Source organism: Oreochromis niloticus, linkage group LG7 (assembly GCF_001858045.2).
Source record: "Oreochromis niloticus isolate F11D_XX linkage group LG7, O_niloticus_UMD_NMBU, whole genome shotgun sequence".
Classification (NCBI taxonomy): Eukaryota; Metazoa; Chordata; class Actinopteri; order Cichliformes; family Cichlidae; genus Oreochromis; species Oreochromis niloticus.
Genome location: NC_031972.2, coordinates 36385725 through 36412123, shown reverse-complemented (window position 1 = coordinate 36412123; position 26399 = coordinate 36385725). Strand labels below are relative to the sequence as shown.

General features: G+C 40.7%; 1 protein-coding gene across 2 annotated transcripts; it reads right to left on the bottom strand.

Moving 5' to 3' along the window:
• Positions 1-3676: 3676 nt before the first annotated feature.
• On the bottom strand, positions 3677-6462 carry LOC102081833 (uncharacterized). Of its 2 annotated transcripts, XM_013267622.2 has the most exons (9): positions 6250-6462; positions 5454-5538; positions 5039-5188; positions 4795-4937; positions 4550-4686; positions 4346-4439; positions 4153-4264; positions 3856-4078; positions 3677-3760 (listed from the first exon to the last, which is right to left on the bottom strand). In XM_013267622.2, the coding sequence occupies exons 2-8, from the start codon at positions 5533-5535 to the stop codon at positions 3888-3890; spliced, it is 909 nt and encodes a 302-aa protein (XP_013123076.1). In that variant the 5' UTR covers positions 5536-5538; positions 6250-6462; the 3' UTR covers positions 3677-3760; positions 3856-3887. The 2 variants fall into 2 exon arrangements, with proteins under 2 accessions (XP_013123076.1, XP_019216946.1); XM_019361401.1 differs by having other exon boundaries at positions 3683-4078.
• Positions 6463-26399: the final 19937 nt, after the last annotated feature.

Here is a 26399-nt window from a genome sequence, read left to right as displayed (position 1 = left end):
TGCGTACTCCTGGAGGTCAGTGGTGTTGTTATAGGTGGCAGCCTGCTTAAACATGTTCCAGTCTGTGGTGTTAAAGCAGTCCTGTAAGGCCTCTGAAGACCCTTCTGGCCACACCTGTATCCGCTTACGAACCGGTTTGGAGACTTTAACAAGCGGTCTGTAAGCAGGCATTAGCATGACAGTGATATGGTCTGAGGCGCCGAGGTGGGGGAGGGGAAAAGCTTTGTAGGCTCCTCTCTGGGTGGTGTAAACAAAGTCCAGTGTGTTATTTCCCTTGGAAGTCATGGTTGTTGTATTTTGACATCCAGTCCAAGATGAGAAAAGCATCAGGATGGGCTGTCTGCTGCTCACTGATGTGCTGGTACAGTTCATTCAGTGCCTCACTCCTGTTGTTGACATTGGAGGAGGGAGGGATGTACACAGCGCACAGTAATATGGCTGTATATTCCCTCGGTAGATAGAATGGCCGGCACTTAATAACCATAAACTCCAGCACTGGTGAGCAGTGTTTGCAGACCGCAACAGCATCGCGACACCAGGCATCGATGTAAACACAAAGTCCTCCCCCGCGGGTCTTACCTCCCGCGACGATGACTCTGTCAGCACGGTAGCATGTTAGCTGGTCGAGCTGAATGGCGCGGTCCGGGACACTGTCGCTGAGCCATGTTTCCGTGAACACAAAAACACAGCAGTCCTTTACATTCCTTTGAGATGAACGTAGCAGTCGGATGTCGTCCAGTTTATTTTCTAGCGAGCGTACGTTGGCCAGAACGATAGAGGGGATGGCGGGTTTGTGTGGGCTAGCCGCTAGCCTAGCTCGGATGCCACCGCGCTTACCCCTCTTCTGCTTCCTCTCACACCGCTTGAGGCGCTTCCATTGTGGGCGAAGTGCAGGAGTGGGGGTCGGTGATTGAGTAGGCCTTCGGAGCAGACCCAGATCTTTCAGCTCCTCAGTGTCCACAGAGTTTAACTTAAAAAGTTTGTTTCTGCCGATGTCGAGAAGAAATGTTCGGGCATATCTTCGCTTGCACACAGATACACGCGACGAAGACTTACAAAAACACTGCAACTTACAGGACGAAAAACACAAAAAAGTAGTTTGTTTGGGAGAGAGAGAAGCCGCTGCGTGTGCACGCGCCGCCATCTTAACAACATCTAAACACATGCTTAATGACTGTTTCTTTAGCATGTTGTTGGATATCTTGAACAATTTCTTCCATGGAATTCACTACAGAATTCACTACACTTTGGCCTACACCTGCTGCCTTTAGATCAGAAATAACTGCTGCACAGCTATTTACAAGGTCTTCTGAAGGTAATTCCGACTCAGCCTCTAAATGTTCAGGCACCACGTCAACATTAGCAGCATACTTGTGTCCGTAACACTTTGAACTGGTGAAAAATCTAGTTCTTCAGAATCAAATGAACTGCTTACGTGGCATTTGTTCAGGTGCTTTCTAAAGCCAGAAAAACTACTAAAAGAACGTGAGCATCCCACTTGGCCACATTTGAGATATAGTGTCCTGCTAGTACAGAGACCATGAATTACCCTAAAGTGTTTTACAAGGCTGTTTGGTCTACCATGATCACTTTTGCAAAGAGAGCACTTCATTATTTTGATCTCAATGGATACTAACGCACCATTCTTGCTCGTAACTCTGCAACTCTGGGAGTTTCCTTTGTTTCCCCAACATCAATGTTGTAAATGGTTGTTTGCAGAAAAGTGAAAAAGTTGGTCAGGGATGAACTGTATGACGTATCAAAGACATAATGGGCCTTAAAGAGTTAATCAAGGGCTCCTACTGAACCTGTCGCTTTACATGGAAGTGCACGCTTCAATCACAATGAAGAAGGTGTGAATGCTGCTTCTTGTGGGTCCCTGAGCAAGAAGGTAGGGCTGACTGCTTCGTGTGATGTTGTCTAGATGCTGCTGTACACTGGTTCCAGCCTACAACAACACATTAAACAGCAGTATTTAGTGACTATCCCATTAGATTAGATCACCTTACTGTACATTACAATGGCAGTGATGGAATATATATTTTAAATAACATACCTTTGGGAATTTGATGAGGTTATCGACAGCTTGAGATGCAGACATCTTTCCTGGTCCCTTTCGCCCTTGTGCAGATGGCGGTAGCAGATGTAGCAGCAGCAAGATAGCAGACATGTCACTGTCCCAGCCTACAGACGAATAAACAAAGAATTACTCCAAAAATACATTCAATAGACAGAATTACCTATATAACCAACAATGGCAAATAAAAGCAGTCATACCATTCTCAACTTCAGTAGCTGACTCAGCATTGCACATCAACTCCAAGAGCTCTGAGGTGGAGACAAGTCCATGACTTCCCTTTAGTGGTGTGCGATACTGCATATTTTGGTATCAATCCAATACCAAGTAAATACGGGCCAGTATCGCAGATACCAATACTGATACCGATACTTTTCAATAAATAGGGTGGATGCCTCATTGAATTGCTAAATCGCAATTCATTTTCATGACCTTAAGTGGTTTTTTTGTGATTTTTCCTTTTGTATTATTAATTACTTAAAATCCGGGACATAATTAGGAGAAATAATTAATTTATAATTAAATAAACAATGCTTTATTATTGTGGCGGCTGTGGTCTGCAATGCTGCTGCAGGTGAGATGGACTCACCTTCACTGCATCTACAATGATGCCTCACCGGCTTAAAACCTGTGCGCTGCTTGTGCTGTTGTTTTTGGTGTTGATGTGTACAGCTGGCAGCAGGAGGGCTGCAGCCGTTTAATGTAGGCTACTGTTACAGCAACCGGGGGATCACTGTAAAGGTGGACAGCGCGCGGCTCGGGGTGAGCCGGAGGCTGGCGCGCCAGCGGGACCTGCCAAGCTGGAGATGGAGGTCGAGGTGCGTGGGGGTCCTGCCTGAGGGCGGCATGCTGTCCGCTTCGGCCGTCTGCCCAGCTGCCTCTGAGCCCCGGTTCACTTCCACTCCTGCTCCGCCGCCTCTGCTTGCCATATGGGTGGCCATCAGGCCAGCTCCCGGGCTTCCACTGGAGGCGTGGGCGACCGCCAGAGTGGACACTTCCCCGTCGCTGGGCCGGGGCATGGGGCGCCGACGGTCCGGGCCGATTCCCTCGCCTGCTCGTGGGGTGGCCGCTGCAGGTTTGGTGGTGGTGATGTGTACGGCTGCCAGCAGGAGAGCTGCAGCCGTTGAATGTACTATTACAGCAACCGTGGGATTATTGTAAGAATAAATGGTGCGCGAAGCATGAAAATGCCATCGGGTCTGCCGTGGTGGCGATCTTTTTTTTTTTTTAATCTTAAGTGCACGCAAACCAGTAAACAAATTAAAACAAATACTGTTGATAAACTATAATACAAAAATGACAATAAAAATTCTCAACAACAAAAACAATATATATTATTAATATGTAAACAACTTAACAACCCCCAAAGTGTCTAAGTCACGTGACGTGTCAGCGCAACACTGAAACATAAGAAGTGTGCCTGCTCTCCGCTGTCACAGGAGCCGCGAGTCCAGCGACCTGGCTGTTGCCGAAAGCACAGCGTAGCAAACAAGCAGAACTCAAAGTAAAGAATCGATCTCACCAGGCAAGTATCGATCCGATACCGATCTTGGGATCGATACTATCGATATTTGGATCGATCCGCCCACCACTACTTTCCTTTGATTTAAGATCGATGGGCCATCTCTCCAAGAATTTGTTGGCAGTGACCTCATCAAATAGGAGTCTGAAATCTTGTTCTATCTATAATGCAAAAATAGAAGATAAGAGAGGTGTAATGAGTGAAATTGCAAGCTGCATGGAATATTTCGGTGATTCAACAAATGAAGATGTCTTACCAGTCCTGGTGTGTCCAGAAACCGCGAGAAGACTATGAAGACATCTGCTGCATTCTTATCATCGCTGACCATTGAATGCCGATAAATGAAGCTTTCATCTTTTCACGGATAGTGTCTTCATCCGCAGAGTGTCTCAAAAGAGCAATAGCTGCTTTTGCATCCTCATCTGATAACACTGTCTCAGTGGTGAGTGGTCTGGATCGACCATGGCCTGGCCCGCCAACTTAAGAAAAAACTATTTGATTGACTCCTGCCTACAAATTAGATCAGAATCATTTAAATCACAAGTGAACTTACCTTTAGGAGATTTGGAAGCTGAGACACTTCTTTCCTCTGCAGCTTTTCTTTGAATGGTCTTCAACCGCCACGCAAGGTATCCTAAACCGCTCTCTGGATCATAGTAATGTTCCTATGTAATTAAATACAAGCAGAATGTTATCAACATTTCTGAGACCTATGTGTTTAATGTTGCAAAGTCCCCTTTACTTACATATCCATGTTGTGAATATGGGTCTTCCAGATATGGAAACAGAGCAACAATCCCCTGAGCATACGTCACTCTTACACTTTTAGGGGGAGATGTCCTAATGTATAAATTCAGTGATGACCGTCACTCAATTGGCATTGAACATCACAATTAAAAATAATACAATACTAAAAATGTTTCTTTATAGACTACATTTATGATTCTTACCCATGTGTTTCTGTCATCTCAGCAGCAAGTATGTTTATCATCTGTCTTCTGGTTGCATCTGTCAGAGATTTGGTTTTTGCATACTCTTGTATGATGTGTTCACCACCAGGCTTTGTTGTTAGGATTTTTTCAATCAACTTAAATAGACATAAAATATGAAGTCAGATATTTTTTAAACCTTGAGAAAAACTGGAAAACACTTCACATCAAACATGCAAATTAGACTAACAATGTTCACTACCCACAGCTTTTGCCTCATAGTTTATATGGCATGGCCTTTTAGGTTGTCTTCCTTCAGTGGTGGCTGCTTCTTCTGGAGGGTCACACATTGTGAAGTCTAGAATGACTGTATCATCAGATGGAGAAGATGATGATGATAGAGATGCACCTGTGCATTAAGGAGCATGACCAAAGCAGAAGCATTAAATTTAACTGTTAATGCTCCAATCTCAACCTTTAAATTTAACATATACGTATGTGAGTGATTACCAAGTTCTTCATTGCTCAGCAGGACTCGGAAGGTTCCAGGTGACCCCTTCACTATTTCTTCAAACACCTCTGCGTCTACTTCTGTGTCAGACTGGTCAAACACCTTCATATCTAGCTGTCTGCCTTCTGGTATGTTAAATTTTAGGCACACTGAAGTAAGGTAAGAGAAAAGAAATGTTACAGAAATTGTTACAGAAAAAGGCCATGCATTTTCTTATCAAATGGTAGAGTAAGGCTATGTCTTCACAAAATATTGATGAGATGAAGCTTAAGCATATTGGTAATTCTCATTCATTGTTGAAGTAGAAACAATTATCAACTTAGGTAGTTGAGTAAGAATATAATTAAGCTTGTAATTAAGCTGGTATATTGACCAGGTAAACATTGTAATATTGTTTTATCCTGATATTCTAACCTTCTTTCATGAAAGCATCAAATCTCAGGTCAGACAGCCTAACATACTTCTGCTCCCCACCAAACAAAACACGCAGCAACATATTCTGTTAACAAAACAAAGAGGAAAAAATTAATAAAGGAAAAAGTTAATATTACTTAGCAGCTACAGTATGAAGAAATAAGTAACAGATTAACTGCTAATAAAAATCCTTTATCAACCAGTGTTACTGCAAATGAACCAAGTGTGACTAATATCCAATATTGTTTAATACTTTACAAGTATTGGTCGCTCTTACTGGAAATTCGCTTTATTTATGTGAACAATTAATGTATATTAACATATCATTAACATTGCTGTCAGTTAATTTATACAAAATACTCTAAATTAATTCTAAATTAGTGTATGCCTTTGGCATTTGCTTAAAAGAATATAAATCAGTAGAGTAAACTTTATGGTAATGTTACCCACTTTTTCTGATAGATCGTTCGAAGCTAATTAGCCATTATTAGCTTACTAATAAACGGTAATTTAGTTGTTAAAACGATCCCATTAGACATGTGACAATAATATTATCTAAGCTGCACTTAGAAGAAATACATAGTTAGCATGTTTTAGGTTAATCTTAACTCAGTGAGAAGATAACGAACATTTGAACTTTTAGCAACTGTTAGCATGTAGCTACATGACAATATCATTAAACCTATGGGTAAATGCTGCTAACATGTCCTCACTCGACATCAACTATAAAGAGCTATTTAGTTTAAAAATAATTATTAAATAATGTTACCAGTATGGGAATGTTAAATTAACTTACCTGACTGTGGCAGCTCTTCAGAGAAAATTCCACATGTGTCACACAGCTCTGAGACCGCGCATGCAGACTGGTACTAATCAACACTGTGTGGAGTTGTCTTCACTCCGTGTCTATAGAACTTTACACTGACTTTTAACTCTGACGTTAGAGCTGGTTTACTCCTCACAGAGTTGTAAATACTCTCTCTAGGTTAAAATGGGTTTACACTGAAATATTGACTCTCCATTTTTTACTGTGTAGTATGTCTGCTAAGGATGTTCTACGACACTGTGGTGGCGTCTGCTGTCTTTTATGCTGTGGTCTGCTGGAGTTGTGGAATGGCAGAGAGGGGCAGGGGGAAACTTAACAAACTGGTCAGGAGGGCCAGCTCTGTCCTGGAACGGTCTGCTAAAGTCCACTGAGCAGACTGGGGAGGAGAGGATGTTGTCTAGGCTAGCATCCACCATGGACAACACCTCCACGCTCTCTGCATGAGACTGTACGAACACTGAGCAGCTCGATCAGCAGTAGACTTTTGTGTATAAGATATGATTTCAATCTTGAGTTGACATTACAGAGTGCAGGAGAACGTGATGTGATTCTGACATTATAAACAGTTAACTGTTTGCTCATTTCTTCCACACTAACGTATACACAGTTACATGCACAACATTAGTTTGTGTTAGCTAACATGGTGTGAGGGGATTGTCAGTCGACCACGATCAGAACAACAACCGGGGCTGTGTCGGTGGCTGTGTATGAACACCATCCATTTTTCTGAGTGAAATATCCGCATAAACCTCCATTACAGTTTCTCTCCTCCATTGTACCTAGTGTAACTTACTTGTACACAGCAAATTACTGATGTTGGTAGGCGGCAAGCACCTGTAATACAGCTAAACTGCCTTGGAAAAAATTTATATAATACAACAATAAAATAAAATGCAACAACCCCATCTGGGATGATCCTGTGATCAACAACAGTTAAAACGTCAATTCACCTAGTATACTGTAACATCGTGAAACATGTTCATTCCTATGTAACATTATAAGCTAACAAGCATGCTAACAGCCAACCGTAACTGATTTCTGTAGAAATACGAGACACCAAACTGTCTCTCTTTTTTTTACTCACTTTCTACTCTTCCATTAATAAAATAGCATCTTCTGGAACCCCTTGGCCACGCAAAAAATCACTTATATCCACCATATTTCGTGAGTTAGTTCTCCACCTGCACAACTGGACCCATCGCTGTTACTGAAGCTGGATGCTTGCAGGTGCCCACCTCCGAATTCTGAGAAAAAAGTCAGAATTCTGAGTTTTTCTCACGGCCATGGCGTCTCTCCAGCAGCGGCAACAAGAACAGTAATGTCCTTGCTTACGTGCAACATCCTTATGATCCATTCTTTGGCAGGTAAAACCATCATGCTGCGAAATAACCCACAGTCGGTGTTGAATTTCTCCATGACAATGTCAGGTGCATCAGACTCATGATGTGACGCTACTGATGATGTTTAATCCAGAGGTGAAGTAACTGCTTTGCCAAACCCTGAAACACATGTTAACACCACAGGTAAAACACCACTGCTGTATCAGTGAACGTGGCACATGGCACACATTATCATCATCATCAGTCTTCAGTCTCAGCTGACTGCAGGTTTTCAACCTTATAAACAGAACATCTGCACGACTGAAACTAGCCCACTGAATAACAACGGGCTGTCAAATTTGTCATGAAATGAAACTGTCCCTGTATGAAAAACATAAAACGTATTTAAAAACCAAGTAATACTTTCATAATCCAAGCTCTTTGGACTTTGGACCACAAAGTATGCTGAAGCAGTGAGGTTACAAAGTAGGCTGGGTTTGAAGAGGACTTGAAGATTTCTCCATTCATTTGATGAAAACAGGGCGTTGTTGGAGTGCTACTGCGCAAATAACCCTGGCGGAAGGGGTTACATGAATAGGATGGGGGACCTACTAGTTACTAACGGCGTTAGTAAAAAGTAATCTGAATAATTACTATTTCTATGGCTACAACGCCGTTTCTAAGAAGAAAATGCGGTTTTTAATGTTATTCATTGTTTATGTTTACTGCGGAAACGATAAAAACTGCATTTTCTAAGCAAAGCCCTCGAACGCATTTTTGTGAGCAAGAACAAAACAAAAAAAAACACATCCTTTCCTATTGTTGGAAAAATGTACCATGTCGACCAATCAAAAAACTGATAAGGCAACATGGCGTTTGGTCGTTTAGGGAGAAGGGGATGTTTTAGGAGTGACCACAGCAAGAGAGAGAGAGAGATTTGTGACGTTTAGCGTGTTTGGAGTCAATAGTTAGTGTGTAGTGTAGTTGATAGTTGTGTTTTGTGTGTCAGAACAATGATGCGACTGCTGAATGTCACAGTTTTGCCAAAAAGCCACCAAAGGCAGACTGCATTGTAAACGCTATGATCCCCCTCCTGCTGTCAGGCTTGCAGGGCTGTGGTGTTCTCTTTAACGTTTAGTGGACAGAAACTATTTTTTGCAGTGGCACAAATAATTTGTGTGACTCTTATTTGATGCAGAACACCTGATTGTTCTGTAAATAGTTTGAAATGAGTTTATACGCTGTATGCATATCAGGCAACCGTTAACTTTTGCAGTATTTTTGTGTGGTGCGTTTTTCTGTTTTAACAAAGGGGAACCAGACATCCTGGTTAACTTCTATCGCTGCACCATCGAGAGCATCCTGACCAACTGTATAACAGTCTGGTACGGGAACTGCTCTGCCTCGGACCGGAAGGCGTTGCAGAGGGTCGTGAAAACTGCCCAGCGCATCGCCGGAGCACCACTTCCTGCCATAAAGGACATCTAAATGGTAAATGGCCTGCATTTCTATAGCGCTTTACTCAGTCCCTAAGGACCCCAAAGCGCTTCACACTACATTCAGTCACACACACATTCACACACTGGTGATGGCAGCTACGTTGTAGCCACAGCCACCCTGGGGCGCACTGACAGAGGCGAGGCTGTCGGACACTGGCGCCACCGGGCCCTCTGACCACCACCAGTAAGCAAACATGGGGTTAGTATCTTGCCCAAGGATATTTGACATGCAGCCTGGAGCAGCCTGGGATCGAACCACCGACCTTCTGGTTAGTGGCTGACCTGCTCTGCACCTGAGCTACAGCCACCCAATACAGAAAGTGGTGTCTGAAAAGGGCTGGGAAAATCATCAGAGACCCCAGTCACCCATCACATGGACTCTTCACCCTCCTGCCCTCTGGGAGGCGCTACAGGAGCCTCCGGACTAAGACCACCAGGTACCGGAAAAGCATAGTTCACATTTCTGTAAAACTGTACATCTCAGATTTCTGTATAGTTTTTCATATTTATATCCTGTTCATAGCCTGTACATAGCTTGTACTCACTACAGCCTGTACATACTTATAGTTATAGAATATTCATAACATACTTCACACCGTGTACATTATAACATACCATAATAGACCCATTTCTGTAATATACTTACACATCTATATTATTGCGAATATATATTGTAATATATCTATATTATTGCTAATATATATATATAATATAATATGTATATATAATATAATATATATATATAATTAGCTATTTATATATATATATATATATATATATATATATATATATATATATATATATATTGTAATATATCTATATCACGGCTAAAGCACTTCTGGATGGATGCAAACTGCATTTCGTTGCCCTGTACCTGTGCATGTGCAATGACAATAAAGTTGAATTCTAATTCTAATTCAAAGGCTTTTGAGTCAACCTAGGATGCGTTGTTTAAATTTCACATGGTCTCACTCATGTGAAGTGAAATATGCATATTTTTGGTAATATGCTGGTAAAGCTTGAAAATGGAGCTTGAAAGTGCTTTAAAATGCTTGAATTTGACCGTGAAAAAGGTGCACGAGCCCTGTATGTGTCTGAAACACATTATGCTGTGTATTAACACTTGTATGTTCTACTGAATCACCTTAAATTCAGCACATTTATTTATTTTTTATTTCTAAAAGTTATTTAAAGCATATGAGCTTCAAACATTCAGTCATTTTTTATCTGATTTCGATGATGGTAAATATATGGGAACGATGGAGCATTCTAAAATCAGGCTTGTTTTCCATTGGTGGATTTCTCTTCAGCACACAGTTGGTCCAGATCTGGGCAGGTGGAGTCAGTTGATGACTTTTACATTACATTTATAGATTGAAACTATATCATTTTCTATTAGCTAGGCCACCTAATTTTTAAGGTGGCCTAGCTGACCACATGTTTCTCTCTGACTTGCAGCATACGTGAACAAGTCTCTCAATAAACAGTTTTTTGGTTCCTCACTTTGTTACAGAATGTGAATAATTTTCAGTTATGTTTAGCAGTTTGTGCAGTATTCTTCTTTACACAATCAGCTCCAGGAACTCCAGTCTGTCACCAGTGGGATTTAAAACTCACTGACTCTAATGCTGCTGTCCTAACAAATGGCTGGAAAGCAGATTGAAAATTCCATAAGAGACTAGTAGAAGATATTCTGCATCTTGGTGCAGAGATTAAAGTAGTAGCTCCCAAAATTTATCTGATAGCCCTATTTTTGCCATCTGGCACACACCTTAAGAAGTGGAATCTGTTTCCTCTTTGATAGATGTAGCCATTGTTACATTGTACTACTCTGTTTTGTGTTCATTATGAGGTGATGGTTTCTGCACCATGCAACAAACTGGTTAATCACTTGCCTGTTCTAAGCTCTGTCTCCATCACTGAAACACCCCAGAGTTATTAATGTGACTATTTAGATGTCTATTGAACAGTCGTCTTCGATTCAGATTGGATAAGGTAAAATATTTATCATTCATTTGATTTTTGAGTGCCTACTTGGTTAATCTTTTTGTAGATAGGTTTTGCCATGAATGTTAGGTCTATAGTCTGACCTTGCTGGAGGTTTGTCATTGTGAATAAAGAGCAAGACACTCTGTACGGTTCTCACGTGCTCGCACGGGAAGTCTGGCAAGATGTTCAACCGACTGCAAACTGACTCCCCTTGCTGGCTCTTTTATTGACCACCGTGCGTTACACAAACACAGTCAAACTGGTTTAAACTGGTTACACAATGTAAAACTTATATAGTGTGCCATAAAAGCTAAGGCCCTGTGTGCATACATGTGCAAGCATGTGTGTGTGTGTGTGTGTGTGTGTGTGTGTGTGTGTGTGTCTCCCTGCTAGCCAAACCACTTGACCAAAACCCTAATTATCAAGTGGTCATCTCCCCTCATCCGTATATGGCTTAACTGTACTGGTTCACCATACACAAGCGTAGGCGAGCCCCTAAATGGCAGGAAATGACATTCCTTACTAGATAAGGTAACTAAAGAATGTGCCTGCAGTTAAATGCTACACCTGCCTCCTTCCACCTGCATCTATATGTAACAGAGGAGGAGAGAAATGTCTAAATTAACAGACAAAGTTACAATCTTGAGCACAACAATGACAACTTTTACAAAATCACTCCAACAATGAACACTCATGGTCTTCAAAGAGTTCAATGTAGGAGGTCAAACGACTTGAACAGCATAACCTCCAAAACATCTCCAGTAGTATCGCAAATCTGATTTTGATTGTGAAAATGCACTATTTTATTTTTCAGGACCAATAGATTGGTGAATGAGTGAGAAGCTGTGGTTCACTGCATTTCTTTTTCTTTTAAATTGTATAACATTGACTTGTTATTGTTTTGTTGTATACTGTGAACTTTTTTCTCAACATGTTCTCTAAATGAAAAGAAATTATCACATAAAAAAGCATACTGTTTTAAAATGTCATAATAATCAGTATTAATAAAAAAGATAAACTGGCTTTGTTGTGCAGGTGATTTAAATTATACCTTACTGGCAGTATCCAAAATCCCATCTGGGTAAACACACTTGGGGCCACCATGGAACCCGAGGACAAATATAGTTGGGTCCCAGACCTGCTATCAGACCTGCTAATACCCATCTGGGCCCCAAATAGGAGTTAGAGGCCATGAATAAACAAATGTTAACGTTGACCTGCAGTACAGGGATTTGAGGTTTCAAACAACTGCAAGAGTATCTACAAGGATGCCAGAGCATTACTCCTGATGGCCGGTGGTGGTGATAACATACAGAGGAATGGTCCAGGCACATAATGGAGAGACAAATGTCGGGTTTTATAGTAACATCATTATGGCAGTGTTGTGGGTCATCTGTTTTTTATGCATCTGTGCCTGCTGTACTCTTTTAAATACAATGGTTGGCTGTGTTTCAACGTAAACAGGGTGGTGTGCCAATGAATTTTAAATATGCATATTCTGCATATTCTGCTCCAATCTGGACAAAATTGTTTTCACATATTTTGAAAATAATTTTTAATTCACAACCGTATTTTTAACTAAAATTAATGAAATTCTTATGAAATGGAACATAGACTACAACATAGACTATTTACATAATATCATTAGTCATGAATCGGGACATTTGATAATATTTTAGAAGTACAACAACATATTCTTAATGCCGTATCCAACCTTTTCAACCTAATAGATTTACAAGAGGGAGAGAGACGCCCACCGTCCTCTCTTGTCGATGTTGTAGACACAGCGAGAGGACAACTTAAACTTATTATATCAGAAGAACGTCTGCAAAGCCTCATCAACATGAAATTTCCCAGTATGGCACAGCTTCTGGGTGTCGGCAAAAGGACAGTATTTCATCAAATGCAGCCTGTAGATGCTGCAGGAATCCTGGAGAGGATGGCGTCTTCAGGCTGTGTTGCCAGAAGAGTGCACTCTGATTGGTCCACGTGGATTCAAACCATCAACTCATCAGGTTTGTGTACAGTATGTGTTTGTATGTTCAGTACGGTGGACACTCTGTAACTATTTTCATTTCTGATCTGAGGATAAGGCACTTTATCTGAACAGTTAGATGATCCAGGTAACATTTCTATTTCTACAAAATAAAACAAATGTTTCCATTTTCTAAAAAAACAAACACATTGATGAATTCAGACAAATGTTATACTTGGACATTTTGTGTTTGTGTTTTATTTTGCTGTATTTTTTTTTTTTAGATATGTAGTTGTTTTATTTGCTGGGATTGATGGCTATTCGTGAAAGGTAAATAACCTTTTTATCACATAAGTGGTGGTGTTGGCCAGAGGGGCTGATGGCGCGATATGGCAGCCTCGCTTCTGTCAGTCTGCCCCAGGGCAGCTGTGGCTACAACCGTAGCTTGCCTCCACCAGTGTGTGAATGTGAGAGTGAATGAATAATGTCATTGTAAAGTGCTTTGGGTGCCTTGAAAAGCGCTATATAAATGCAATGCATTATTATTATTATTATTATAAAACGTCATTGTTGAAGTAAAACAGTATTATTTACATGTACAATCGTTTTCTCTAAATTAAATTACTTAATTAACTCCCCTTAAAGAGAGGGTGTATTCTTCTTCCACTCCTTTGACAAGAATAAAAACGTGATACATGGTATACAGAGGAAGAGGAGACCAGGGTGCTGAACATGCTCGCTGCATGTTTACTGTTGGTGGTTGTGGCAGAGCAAACAGAAACAAGTGTTCACAATCAAAGGTTGGTGACAAAACTATGCAGGGCTTTGCATATGCATATATCTTCTACACCCAGCTCAACCATCACATTCACCAGCCTCTTATTCAATGTTTACAGTTTTCCTAGACATACATACATGTTTTATTATTAGTAATAAGTGTCACTTGTTACTTGAAGCAAAAACCAGTGCAAGCCTGGATTTGGAAACGAATGTATTCTTTTCATATGTGTTATTTTGTAGAGTTTGTGGTGTGACGTGTGGATGGCTGTAACCAGTGTTTATTATGGGCTGCTCTGCTCGACCCCTCCAACAGCCTCCACCTGTTCTGTGCTCACTACATCTTTGTGAAACGTCTGCAGAAGGACCTCTACAAGAATGGGTGGGATAATCACGCCCTACGAACAGAAGAAAATGTTACTTATACTGTTCATAAAAAAAGCAAGAGTATTTTTGGGACATTCAAGAACATTTCACTTTGGACCTCGACTGTTATCACCAGTGCAGTGCCCTCTGGGGCCAGAGGCAATGGCAGGACTGAGGGCAGCAATTCATCCTCTTAGTCCCTCTTTGAGAACGAGACCTTTATGAGAGAGTTTGTCTTGTAATGACACAATTGTAACTCGCTCAATCTTTAGACGTAGTTCCAGATTATTTGATGAATGTCATTTTTTTTAATTGCGTCAAATGCTGTTTGTACTTTTATAACTTAAGTTTAAAATAGCCACATTTGGTTACGTTTTGTAACTGAGTTGATTAATTTCTTTCAAATGTCAATAAATGCTCAAATTCTACGATATCCTTTCAATGACTGACCAAACCAATTGATCAGGTGGAAGAATATTTATTTTCAACTGAACAGACTAAACATCACTACACCGACCATGGAAAACTTTAAAGTGAGAGAAAAAGTTTTACTTGCTTCATATAAAAATACATTTCAAAAAAATAAAATTCACTTAAACTCTAAAAGTCTTCAGACTTACAAAAATGAATTTGAGATACAAGTTCAATGTTAGATTCATCAGGTCTTTATGAAAGCAGTCCTCTGAATAGTTTTTAACATTACAAGAACCAATACTGGGTCAAACACGGTGTCAGGGTTCCTGGGTCGTTATTCTTTTCAGCTGCTCATCTTCTGTTTATTGTTCACTCATTTCCTGTTTTGCTGTGCCAGTTCCTGTCCTGTGTCATTAGTTTAAGTTCAGCTGTGTGCTAGCCGGTTTCTCATTATCATTCATTATCAGCCAGTGTATTTAAGTCCTTAGCTTCATCAGTCTCTTGCCCTGTCAATTCCGTATGTGTTCCTCAGTTCAGTCATCCAGTCAGTCTTCCTTTTCTTTTCCGCCTCCCACCGCGGCTCAGTGGAGGGTCCCTAGCTCGGCGGCTCAGCTGTTTACGCTCAGGAGAAGCGAGGCTCATCTGCTATAGCTAGCTCAGTCACCAGTCCAGTGGTTAGCTCAGCCTCCCATCCAGTCTGTGGTCCAGCCTCAAGCTCTGTTCCCTGATCTACAGCCACAGCATCCAGAGACGGCTGTGAACGCCCTCTCTTCTCAGCCAGAGGTTTCCTGCTGGCCCTGCCTCGTTGGTGGCTCCCATGCCGTGGCCTGCAGCTCTGCCACCGGCGGCTCCCACGCCATCGTCTGGTCCTGCGATCGCCATGCCACCGTCCCGTCCACGTTGGGTTTGGCGTCGGCGGCTACCTTGCAGGTTACTGACTGGACTTCTTCGCCGTCGCCACCTTCCTCACGGCCGGACTCCGGATCCACCCCAGTGCCACCGCTGGCAATGCGGGTGCCCTCCTGAAGGGTTTCAAATCAGTCGCTGGCCATGTGGCCGCCCACCAGAACTGTTCCCGTTTGGACTCTGGACATCCACACTGCGATTGCTGACACAAGGTGGGAACACAATATGTGACTGTGAATCCATTTTGGTCTCTGAGAACTGAAATAGGTTTTAAACAGCAGGGCTACAGTGCAGTGCTGCCTAGCTCGTGATTTATTGAGTGTCAGCTACACACGGCTTCTCCCTTCCCACTGTGACAGCTGGTGTCATAATGCCTGTAAACTCGGTGGATGAGCTCATGAGTGCCACAGGAAAGAAGCACTTATGTGATGTCCAGGCATCTTATCTTTGCAGCGATATTCAAACCTTGCATGGATTTTAAATTGGCCCTTTCTGATGGAAGCCATGGTTTGTGTAGCATAATCGCTGGGACAGACATCCTCAGTAGTTTGTGTTTGGAGCTCCAGTGTTCCTCCTGGTCCTGGTTTTGTATGTCCTGGATCCCACACGCACAGCCCTCTTGGTCTTCATCCTGATGACACAGATACCACTTATATTTGACCATAAAACCACAAAATCTATTAATATGCAACACCAGTTTCATCCTTTAGTTATGTGGTCGTTTGTCAAAACACTAAAACCTCCTCACAAAACTAATTCAAATTTTATAAAATGCTGTAAAAACAAAATAAATCCTGAGATATTTACCCTTGTGTCATCACTGTCATCTCTGGGAACAAACAGGTCTGAACAAAGACTTTGGTGCCTTCCAGTCACCTCCAGAAGGTGGTAGATCTTCATGCTGTTTCTGATCTGCTGTAGCATTGGAGTCAAACACCCCGTAGTATTCTGTTAAGGTTCAAAGTTATTAAAGGAGGGATGCCGGAGACAACCCAAGATAACACTCTTGGTACAACGAGATAAGGTCAAACGAAGATTTTAATGAACACACATGCGGGAGATGAATACTGTACGCAGACAGCATCGATCTCAAAATGATGGAGCATTGCTCAAACTCTTACAGCCTCTAGTGGCCCCCACCTAGTCGTAAAAGCTAAACATTCACATTCTTTCTCTCACACGGCGCCTAAGTTATGACCTCGGCTCCCTGTTTATCTGCTTCCAACAAGGTGGTGGGGGTAAAACTCCTGTGGAAGGTGGTCTGTCTCCTCTGCTATCAGAACAGAAAGGCCCTGACTCTCTGCACACAATATTCTAGATAAAGGTCTAATCATCTCTTACTTTACTCAGATTGCACAGAGTGTATATTTGTTAATAATTTGAATTATTTTGGATAAGGATAAGTGTAAGATAATGGGTAATTTCAGTTTTTACTTTATAATTTTGTTTAGCGTAATATTTACAGTTAAATTGTATTTCTTTCCTTATTTAATTTTTACGTACTGTTCCTTTAATACATGGCAACTGTGCACGGGGGAGCGACTGGCAGCGTGGAGTAACAGGGCTTTAACTAGCTGTGGAGTCAAACAGTTTTCTTACCGTGTTTGCAGTGTACAGGAACATTCAAACGGATTACTGTATTTCAAGACTGTGGAAATAAATGTTTGTCTGTTTGTTTTCAACTACAAGCGGACTTTGTGGATTATGTTCAACTGCACAAGGACACGCGTATGGCCCGACGACCAGCTAGTGCTTCCGCGGTAATAGTCACATTCTTTTAACTCAGAAGTATAATGGAAACTAAACTACATACGCATCACACCATCTAGACTAAGGGATATAATGTGACCTACAGCAGTATAGTGCATCACAAAACAATATCATCCATTCACAATAAATCAGCAGTCTAATCTAATACAAATCAGTTTAATAAATCTAATAGTTATCACCTCTTCAGGAGAATAAAGCAAACTAAAACTACATAATATTTTCACCATCTTTAATTAGGGTATAACGTGGCATAAGATAATATAATAATCTCACAATGCCCAACAACAGATCTGTTTAGAAAAGCAGTCATTATTCAAAACAGATGTGCTCTAAACCAGAGATTTAACTTTAAATGTTACTGTCAAACGTTTTTGGTTTTATATTGTGTATTCAAATATGCTGCGTTATTATACTGTCCTGTTTATCAGTCCTGTGAACCACAGCTCACAGTTTCTTCAGTGAGGTCTGTCAGGTCGTCTGCCACTTCCACCTGCATCATATAAACAAAAACAATAAATGATTTCAAGTTTTTAAAAGTCAATAACTATAAACGCACACACACACTTTGGTCAGCTGGGGAGCATCAAAGTCTCCTGAGAACTTCTCAGGAAGCATGGTGGTGGACGTCCCTGTGCACTCCTGCAGTTCAGAGCTCTTCTTCTGTCGCTGCCACTGAATGAAGTCTCTTTGAACAGCATCACTGCAGTAATCCTAAACTCTTTGCTCGTATCCACCTGACTGGAGCACATCTGCTTCACTGAGAAGAAAAATGATGAACGTTCCTTAAAATGAAAGCAAATGTATTAAAAACAAGAGCAGATATTCAAATCCAGCCTGAATAAATCTGCCAAAGGATCTGGTATGTTGATGGCCCTCACAGACTGTGCTGGTCCTGTGAGTGGAAGTGTCCTCAGGTCTAAACTTCATGAACAATAGCAAACATTCACATGATGTAACTGATGATGTCTTTTAACTGATTTCACTGGTATTTACATTTGGTTATATCATGTGTTTCAAATATACTGTAATCAATATAACTTCAAAAATGTGGACCAAATATTTATTGTATATATATACTGACCTCAAACCAGTAATGAGCTGTTCTATAGCCCACATAGAACATCTGTATGTTGTGTGGAGTTCTTGAATGAAGACTCCTGCTCAAGTAATAACATGGAGCAACATATTTATTTAATACAGTACCTCGAGGCTGTTCCCATGCCCCATCCCTTGTAGGTAAGTACCGCCCCCTAGCCGCGCATGATATATAATCAATATAGATTAGACCACACTATAAACATGTGTTTAATATCTATTAATATAAAAGGAACCTTTCACCACACAGGCTTGCATGTTGACTGAGATTTCACACAATTGTTGACATGGAGTGCTGGGATATGCAGAGGCATGCTTTCCTTGCACACCTGACAAGAAGCCTTTGGCATGCTTTTAAATTCAGTTGCATCTGATGGAAGAGGAGTGAGGTTGAGGTCCTGCTGCAGCAGAACAATAAACCGGAGCATCTTTCCTGCACTGGAAACTCTGTGGATCAGTCTTGCTGTGGAGCCGTTTACATCAGGAGGAACTGCTACAAGTTTGACCCTGACCAGTTAAATACAAAGATTATTGCAAAAGAACATTTTACAATTTTCACGTTTCAGTCCTATAAAAAAAAATCATTTCAAAGAGGAAAATGATGCCATCCTTGCACTCCATCCATTCTGGGATATTCTTCACGGGTCATTTTATTCATCTAAAACATTACATAAGGGGACAACACTGGTGACACTCTACATAATTATAATACTTTTATCAGTGCTAATATATGAAAAGGAATACCTACTATCATTTGCATATGCATTACAGTGATTTGAGATAAACATGGTTTTTTTGTAGCCTAAATGCATTTCTATTATATAAAACTGTGAGACCTTACTGGTATATGGCTCGTATCATCAGTCAAGATGAGGGACCTCTTTCCCAGCCTCGGCTCAGCTGCAGCTCCTCAGCAGGAGTGTTGGTACAGCCTTTATTCACTACATATAGATGCACACTGAATGGCTTGCTGGATTTAGGCCTCAGTGGACTACTTTGGAACGGGGAAATTAGACTTTTTCTGCCTTTTTGTAATAAATCCTAGAAATGACCTATATGTGAGAAACAGAAGTAACTTTCAGAATGCAGGAAACTTTTTTTTTTTTTTACTAATCAAAATGATTAAAAGTATAATTTTTGCATACAATTACTAACCTTGCCATCTCCTGCACTTCCTGTTTGGGGGTCTGTGCTTGCTCTGCATTGTATTGCACTGTGGTATGAGGTTGCTGAATACTTTGGGCTCACCTGTTGATGATGATGATGAGATCTTGTGCCACTGCTACAACACTAACCTCTAAGAGACACAGATGTCACTGAATTTAGCAAATATTAACTGCATGCTAGCTTGCTACAAGGAATACGCTAATGTTAGCATTTTACCACAACTTTACCAGATGTAGCTAAAAAAATCTAAACTTATGTCCAATCCACTGGTATAGCAAAGAAAGATGATGGAAAATGATTACTTATCTGCAGTTTAGAGGATCCACCTGAACTTGAAGCAGCCACTGAAAAAAGGCAAGAGAGCAAGTAATGGCCAAAACACGTGAGCACACACTGAGAGATGGGAGCAAAAAAGGAAAGAAAACAACAAAACACAGAAAAAAAAACAAACATATACAAAAATACATGAGCTCTGGGTCCTTAGAGCCAGGCCATGACACAGACAGCCTTCTGGACTCCCTGTACTGAGTATTATGGTGTTTGCAGATGTGATGTTGACTCAAACCCAGCTTTAACAAGAAATATATACGAACTGATGCATTTCCCGATTTTAACAGCTAAAAAACATATAGGGTAATCTCAGCCTAAAAAATGGCTAATCTTTAAACAAACCAGTTAAATTCATTTATTTCATAGAAATTAAAAACTAAACATGTTTGAAGTGATTTCTTTGTGACCTTTGCTAATGTGGACAGCTTAGCTAAGCGTGTGCCCGTTAACAGCTGATTTCTAGGTGGTTATTATTTGTTCATTGTGTTTTTAATACAGTCACATAGATTATGTTGATGTGTTATTGATTTGACATATACGGAAGCGTAGAGCTGCCACCCAGGCAAAAGAAAAATAGAAGTATATCTCCGCCATTATGACATTTTCTGTTCCCAAATCCTAGCAGGTGTTCCCATCCTCTTTTCAACTTCTACTATGAAATATCCAGCAATGACTTTGGGATCATTGTTTGTTGAATAGGCATGAAGCCAAATCATAACTCTCGAAAAGCCATCGATAGCTCCATTTATACAGATTCCAAAAGGCTTGAGTTTGTCATAGGAGTCAACATGCCACATGAAATTTGGTCCGGGATTTACATACGCCCGTCGCATTAGGCGATTTCTGCGTCGTTGCTCAACACCGTAAGGGTCAAGATATTTCAGTAAATGTCTCACAGTACTCTGCGTGACAACATAACCTGCCTGAATGCAGTTCAGGTGGTGTAGTTTGTATCCATGGAGCCTCCCGTGTCCCTCCAGTTGATCAATAAGAAATCCTGCCACCTCAATGGGATCGGACTCATTCTTTCTCCTGTACAGTCCCAAGCGTTTTAGGTTTCTTCTAAGTGTCCGCATGCTCATCACAATACTGTCCAAACTGCTCAATAACAGCAAAATCTCCCCATGCCTCAATCCAAGCATAAAATAGAACTTAATTAATTCCAATAAACGAGCCATTTTCTCGCACTCTTCACGATGTTTTATCATATCATGCTCGAACAATAAAATATATGTAATAACGTGAAAACTTTATTGTTCAAACAATATAATTATCACGTTCGTACAATATAATATTTATATTGTATGAACGTGATAATTATGTATATTGTAATAACGTGATATTATGTTGTACAAACATGAAAAGTATCTTGTTAGAACAATAAACTTTTCACGTTATAGCGTGATATACTTCTATTTTTCTTTTGCCTGGGTGGCAGCTCTACGCTTCCGTAGACATAAGAGGTTAACACTGTGCGTTTAAATCAATAACACTTTAAGTGTTGTTCACCTGCCTCGCACAGTCACAGCCCGATGTTCAAGGAGTCTGTCTGAGCGCGCTCATGAAATCTCGTGATGAGAGCATGACAGAAGCGGTGTATTTAGACTATTCCTGAAAAACCTGGTAAGCCTGTTAGACTCATTAGAGATTATGGACTGTCATCCCATAACAGTTTATGGTGATTTTAATGTTTTATCCAGTGCAAACAAAACAATCGTGGAGCTGTTTGAGTCTAGAGGATACACACAGGTCACCACAGCCCCACTACCGAGAGGAACACTCTGCTGGACCTGATTTTCATTTCCCAGCAACGTCTCTGTGAAAACCTACTATAGTTACCCCCACCCTGCACACTGCATAATGTGATGATACATGATGACCTGTGAATGCTTCATCACAGTATAATGTTCACATTTTTGGAAAATACATGTAATAAATGTGGCTTGAGTAATGATATCAGTACAAGATTCACTTACAGTAATGTAGAAATGTCAGAAAACTCATTTTACACCAGTTTAAAACCAACAGTGTAGACATTTCCTCTCTGCAGCCAGGCTGACCAGTCTCACTGGGACCAGAGGATTGTCCACACACAGGTTCTTCGTCCTTACACAGTCCTCCTGTGTCGTCTCCAACCTTCACATGTAACGTCCAACAGTGTGGAGATCACAGAGGCTTCATCACCGTAGACAGAGTGTGAGATTCACATCTGGAGCACAGGAGAGCTTCTGTCATGAGTCTTCCTTCGTCCCAAAGCAGTCGGGGTGAGATCACAGCAAGAAGGGTTAATGACATTATATTCATGGAAACATGTATTCATTCTTTGTAAAGTGTTTTCATGTGACTTCAGGAGCGTTACAGTGTATGTTAATGTCTATACTCAGGTGTCCTTCCTCTGTGAGCTGAGACACATGACAGAAGGCTGATATATTGGTAGCAGCACTATTAAAGGTATTCATACATCACTGACAGACTGACCGTGCCTCCTCTGTGCATGGTCATGATCCTCCCTAAACCAGAGTGTAAATTAACATTTTCATTATGTCATTAAGTATCAGTGCAGGATGACTGAAGAAGTCACATGACTGAGGAAAAGTTTCTCCCACAGAAAACATCACGTCCAGATGAACAGAACCAACCTTTTGGGGATTATTTAACATATTGATATTTTATTTAAATTACAAAGGTCTGCAAAACCAAAATTCAGCTGCATGGGAATTTTTTTTTGTAAATTTGATGGTTTTCAGGTTGCTGAATCCAAAATGATCTCCATTTCCCTCCATCACTCACAGCTTTTCTTTTTTTTTTTTGCAAAACATGAGGAGTTTACATTAAAAACCACAACAGCGATGAAAAAAATCCACATTTTATTACAATTAACTGTGCATCATTTTTCTGAATCCTTACCGTTCACTATGAACAAAATTAAGCTGTTGTTTCGCTCCTAATAATATTAACTTAATGTAAGAAATCATCATTGGATATGTTTTTGACTTGTGTATAAACTCATCTGTTGTTTTTAACAGTACAATTACTGATAGTAAATGACCGTATTGATATATGTATGTGTGTAGGGTACTTAAACTTCAGATGTGTAGCCTTAGTGTCAACTTGGCTAAAAGAAAACGCTCTTCTCATATATGAGAATATTTGAGACTCTGATACTGTTATAAATAATTCACACATTATACACGGTTCATACAAGTCCTTGAAATCATTGAAAATGCTTGGATTTTAATATTGTCTTTTCAAGGTTTGAAAAGTGCTCGAATTTCAGATGTGGTGCTTAAAACTGCTTGAAACTGTAACTGTATTTCATTTACAACATCAAAGAGCATAGTCTGACTACTTTAGATGTTTTCAGTGGGAGAAACGTACTACTTTACTACTACTATCTAACTAAAAGTTAGAAAAAATGAGTTGCAAAGTGTAAAAGCTAAATTTCTTTGTGCGTAGCTGCAGCTTTTTCATTAACTTGGTGCGTTTGGCAACACCTTAGGGGGAAATAATGGTAATAAGAGGGACTGATCCATATGTGCTGTAGGAATGTTTAGCTTGTTTTAGAGTTTAGATAGAATGTAGAATTATGGTAGAGACACTGACACTGCCCTGGATATAAATAAAGGCCTGACTGTGTCATGAACTTAGGAGTAGATCTTAGGAGACCCTCCCCAGTTGAACTGTGAAAGTAAGACAGAAAGGAGTTAATGTTGAGTGGAAATTCCTCAGGGCATACCTGTGTGGGGGTCTCAACATTTGTAACTTGATAACTGTGGTCTGGAAGGGAGATGGTTTTTATGACCCCTAGGAAGAGACACACACACACACACACACACACACACACACACACACACACACACACACACAGTGCTTAAACTGTTACACTCACACATCCACATGCACACTCACTCACGTGCACTCACACATACACACGGGAATGCGCACACACAGGCACTCATGTGCTCGTGCATACACACAGAGGCAGAGTTTGGACCACACTGTGGGGGGTTTATGATGGGGTCGCCTCTATAAAGCTGGCTGTGACTAACAAAGGGGTGAAGATCTTTACAGAAGAACACCGGCCTCGTCTTCCCTTCTAGAAGTGCATGCTTAAATGAAGATGAATAAAGATGAATAAAGTTTTTGTAAAAATGACTACTGGGTCCGCTGCCATCTCTGGAGATAAAAAAGAACCGGGGTAAAACTGATTTCCCAACAGTGCACAAAGACTAGACGCTTTATTGTTGTACTGTATTTCCCTGGCTGTCATTCAGAATGTGTTTATTGTGAGCAACTACACGCTAAACAACTCACACTGTTTTGTTTTATTTTCACATGGTCTTACTGAGGTGAGGTACTGGTCTTCTTCTTCTTTATTTTTTATATGGTGCTGGAAAAGCTGGAAAATGAACCTTGAAAGTGCTTGAATTTGACGCTGTAGGTGCATGAGCCCTGTCTGTGTCTTATGCTGTGCATTAAAACTTGTATGTTCTACTGAATCTTTGTTCAGCACAATTATTTTTTCATATTTCCAAAAGGTATTTAAACGTGGCCTAACAACACATGGGGTTAGGGTTAGGGGGGTTAGATGACTAAGTCAAGGCAACTTATTCACTATGAGTACAGAGTAAAAACCTATTTAGTTTCCAGAACTCAAAAAAACTAAAGCTTACTTAAGATGACTGTTAGGACAACTTATACATTGCAAGTCTGCAGTATTAAGAATAACTTGATATTTCTGACTGTACAATACTAATTGTTTACCTACTGACAAACATGTTAAGTTCAGCTAAATGAAAAAACAATTTGTGGTAACCTGAATATGATTAAAAATAATTAACAACACTTTTTGTAATGATGTTAAAATGAGCCCAACTTTTATTTTCAAACACAACAAAGTATAACAGCCAACATACTGGACACTGTTCTGCTGAACAACAAACAATTATAATCTTACAATGAAACAAAGTATTGCGGCTCCTCCAATCTATGGCCGCGGCAGGCTAAACATGAGGACACAGATGACGCGCAACAATAAACGCATAAAATACACTTCTGTAACATTTGCTCCTTTATTCCACATGCACCGTCCAATATACAAATCAGCACAGGGGATTAACAATTACACAAATGCACAGGCTGCACAAACAAATAGCTGCAACTCACAAAGAATGGCTCTAACTACTATGCCAAACTACGACTTGGCCTATGGCATCAATTAGTGCATTACTATACCAAAACCATCAAGTTACAGTCAAAATCTATCAAATCATTCAAGCTGCGCTCAAGCTGCGTTCAAGCTGCGGTCAACAGAAAGTTTTGCCTCATGCTCACCCTACCTTCTGCTCATCAACATCAGGTGCTGTGAACAGGTGAGTGCAATCACATTTATCCTCTACCACACCCATGAGACACGCCCCACACCCGTGCACCAATACAGTGAGTCCATTTAACCCAACCCACTTAAACAGACAAAGAGCAACTCATATGGCTCCTACACAAAGTCTCAGATGTAATTATTCTGAAAATAAGTTTAGGCCTACCACAAGTTTGTTTTGTACTTACATTACTTATATAATCAAAATAAAATATTTGTTGTTCTGTCACAAGTGCAGTCTCTAATTTAAACAACACATTTGTTTTCCATTCCAACACATGAGCTGGAATGTTGTAATATTTTAAGGATGCTTGTTTCCAGTCCAGGCATCACTGCCTGAATGACTGTCATGGATCGAGGTGATCCAAATGTAGGTGCAGAAGAAAGTCTTCCCTTAAGTCAGACCTTCCCAGAGTGTGGGGCACACACCTTAGGGGGGCACAGAGCCATTGCAGTGGGGGGGGCATGGTATGAAAAAGGGAAAAAAAACAAGGCTTGGACACTGCTAGCACGGGGTGCCCAAAGAAACGCAAAGCAGGAGATGAAGGTTTTCCCTTCGTCGGGAGCTTCGTCGGGAACATGCTGCCAAAACCCTAGAAAAAATAAATGAAAGCAAACACAAGGTTGGAGCCGCATGTAGACGGAGCATTGCTTCAGGAGTGGAACTAATAAACTCTGCGGGTCATTCAGTGTCGTACTTTGCCTTGAGTGTATCATTACACTGCAGCTCCATCTGAATCTGCACAGGTGCAGTTCAAAGTCCGCTGACTTGGTTCAACATTAATGCAACAGGGAAAGTGAGGCAGGTTGCACTGGTGCATTAGTGACAGCTTCACTTGAAATGCCTTCACAGCATCATACATGTCCATGAACTGACAGGTTTCCTCACTGAGCTCAAAAACTCGATTGAGAATGTTTATCCAACTCAGCCAGCGGACCTCTGTATGATGAGAAATGTCGGCAAACTCTGAATCTATTTCCCACATAAAAGACTGAAACTGACGGTGATTTAAACTTTTAGCTCAGATAAAATGTACGGTTTGCGTTACGGTGATCATTACATGCTCCAGTTTTAGGACTTTACCACACAGCGTTTCCTGGTGTATGATGCAGTGATGTGCTGTTAACTCACCGGT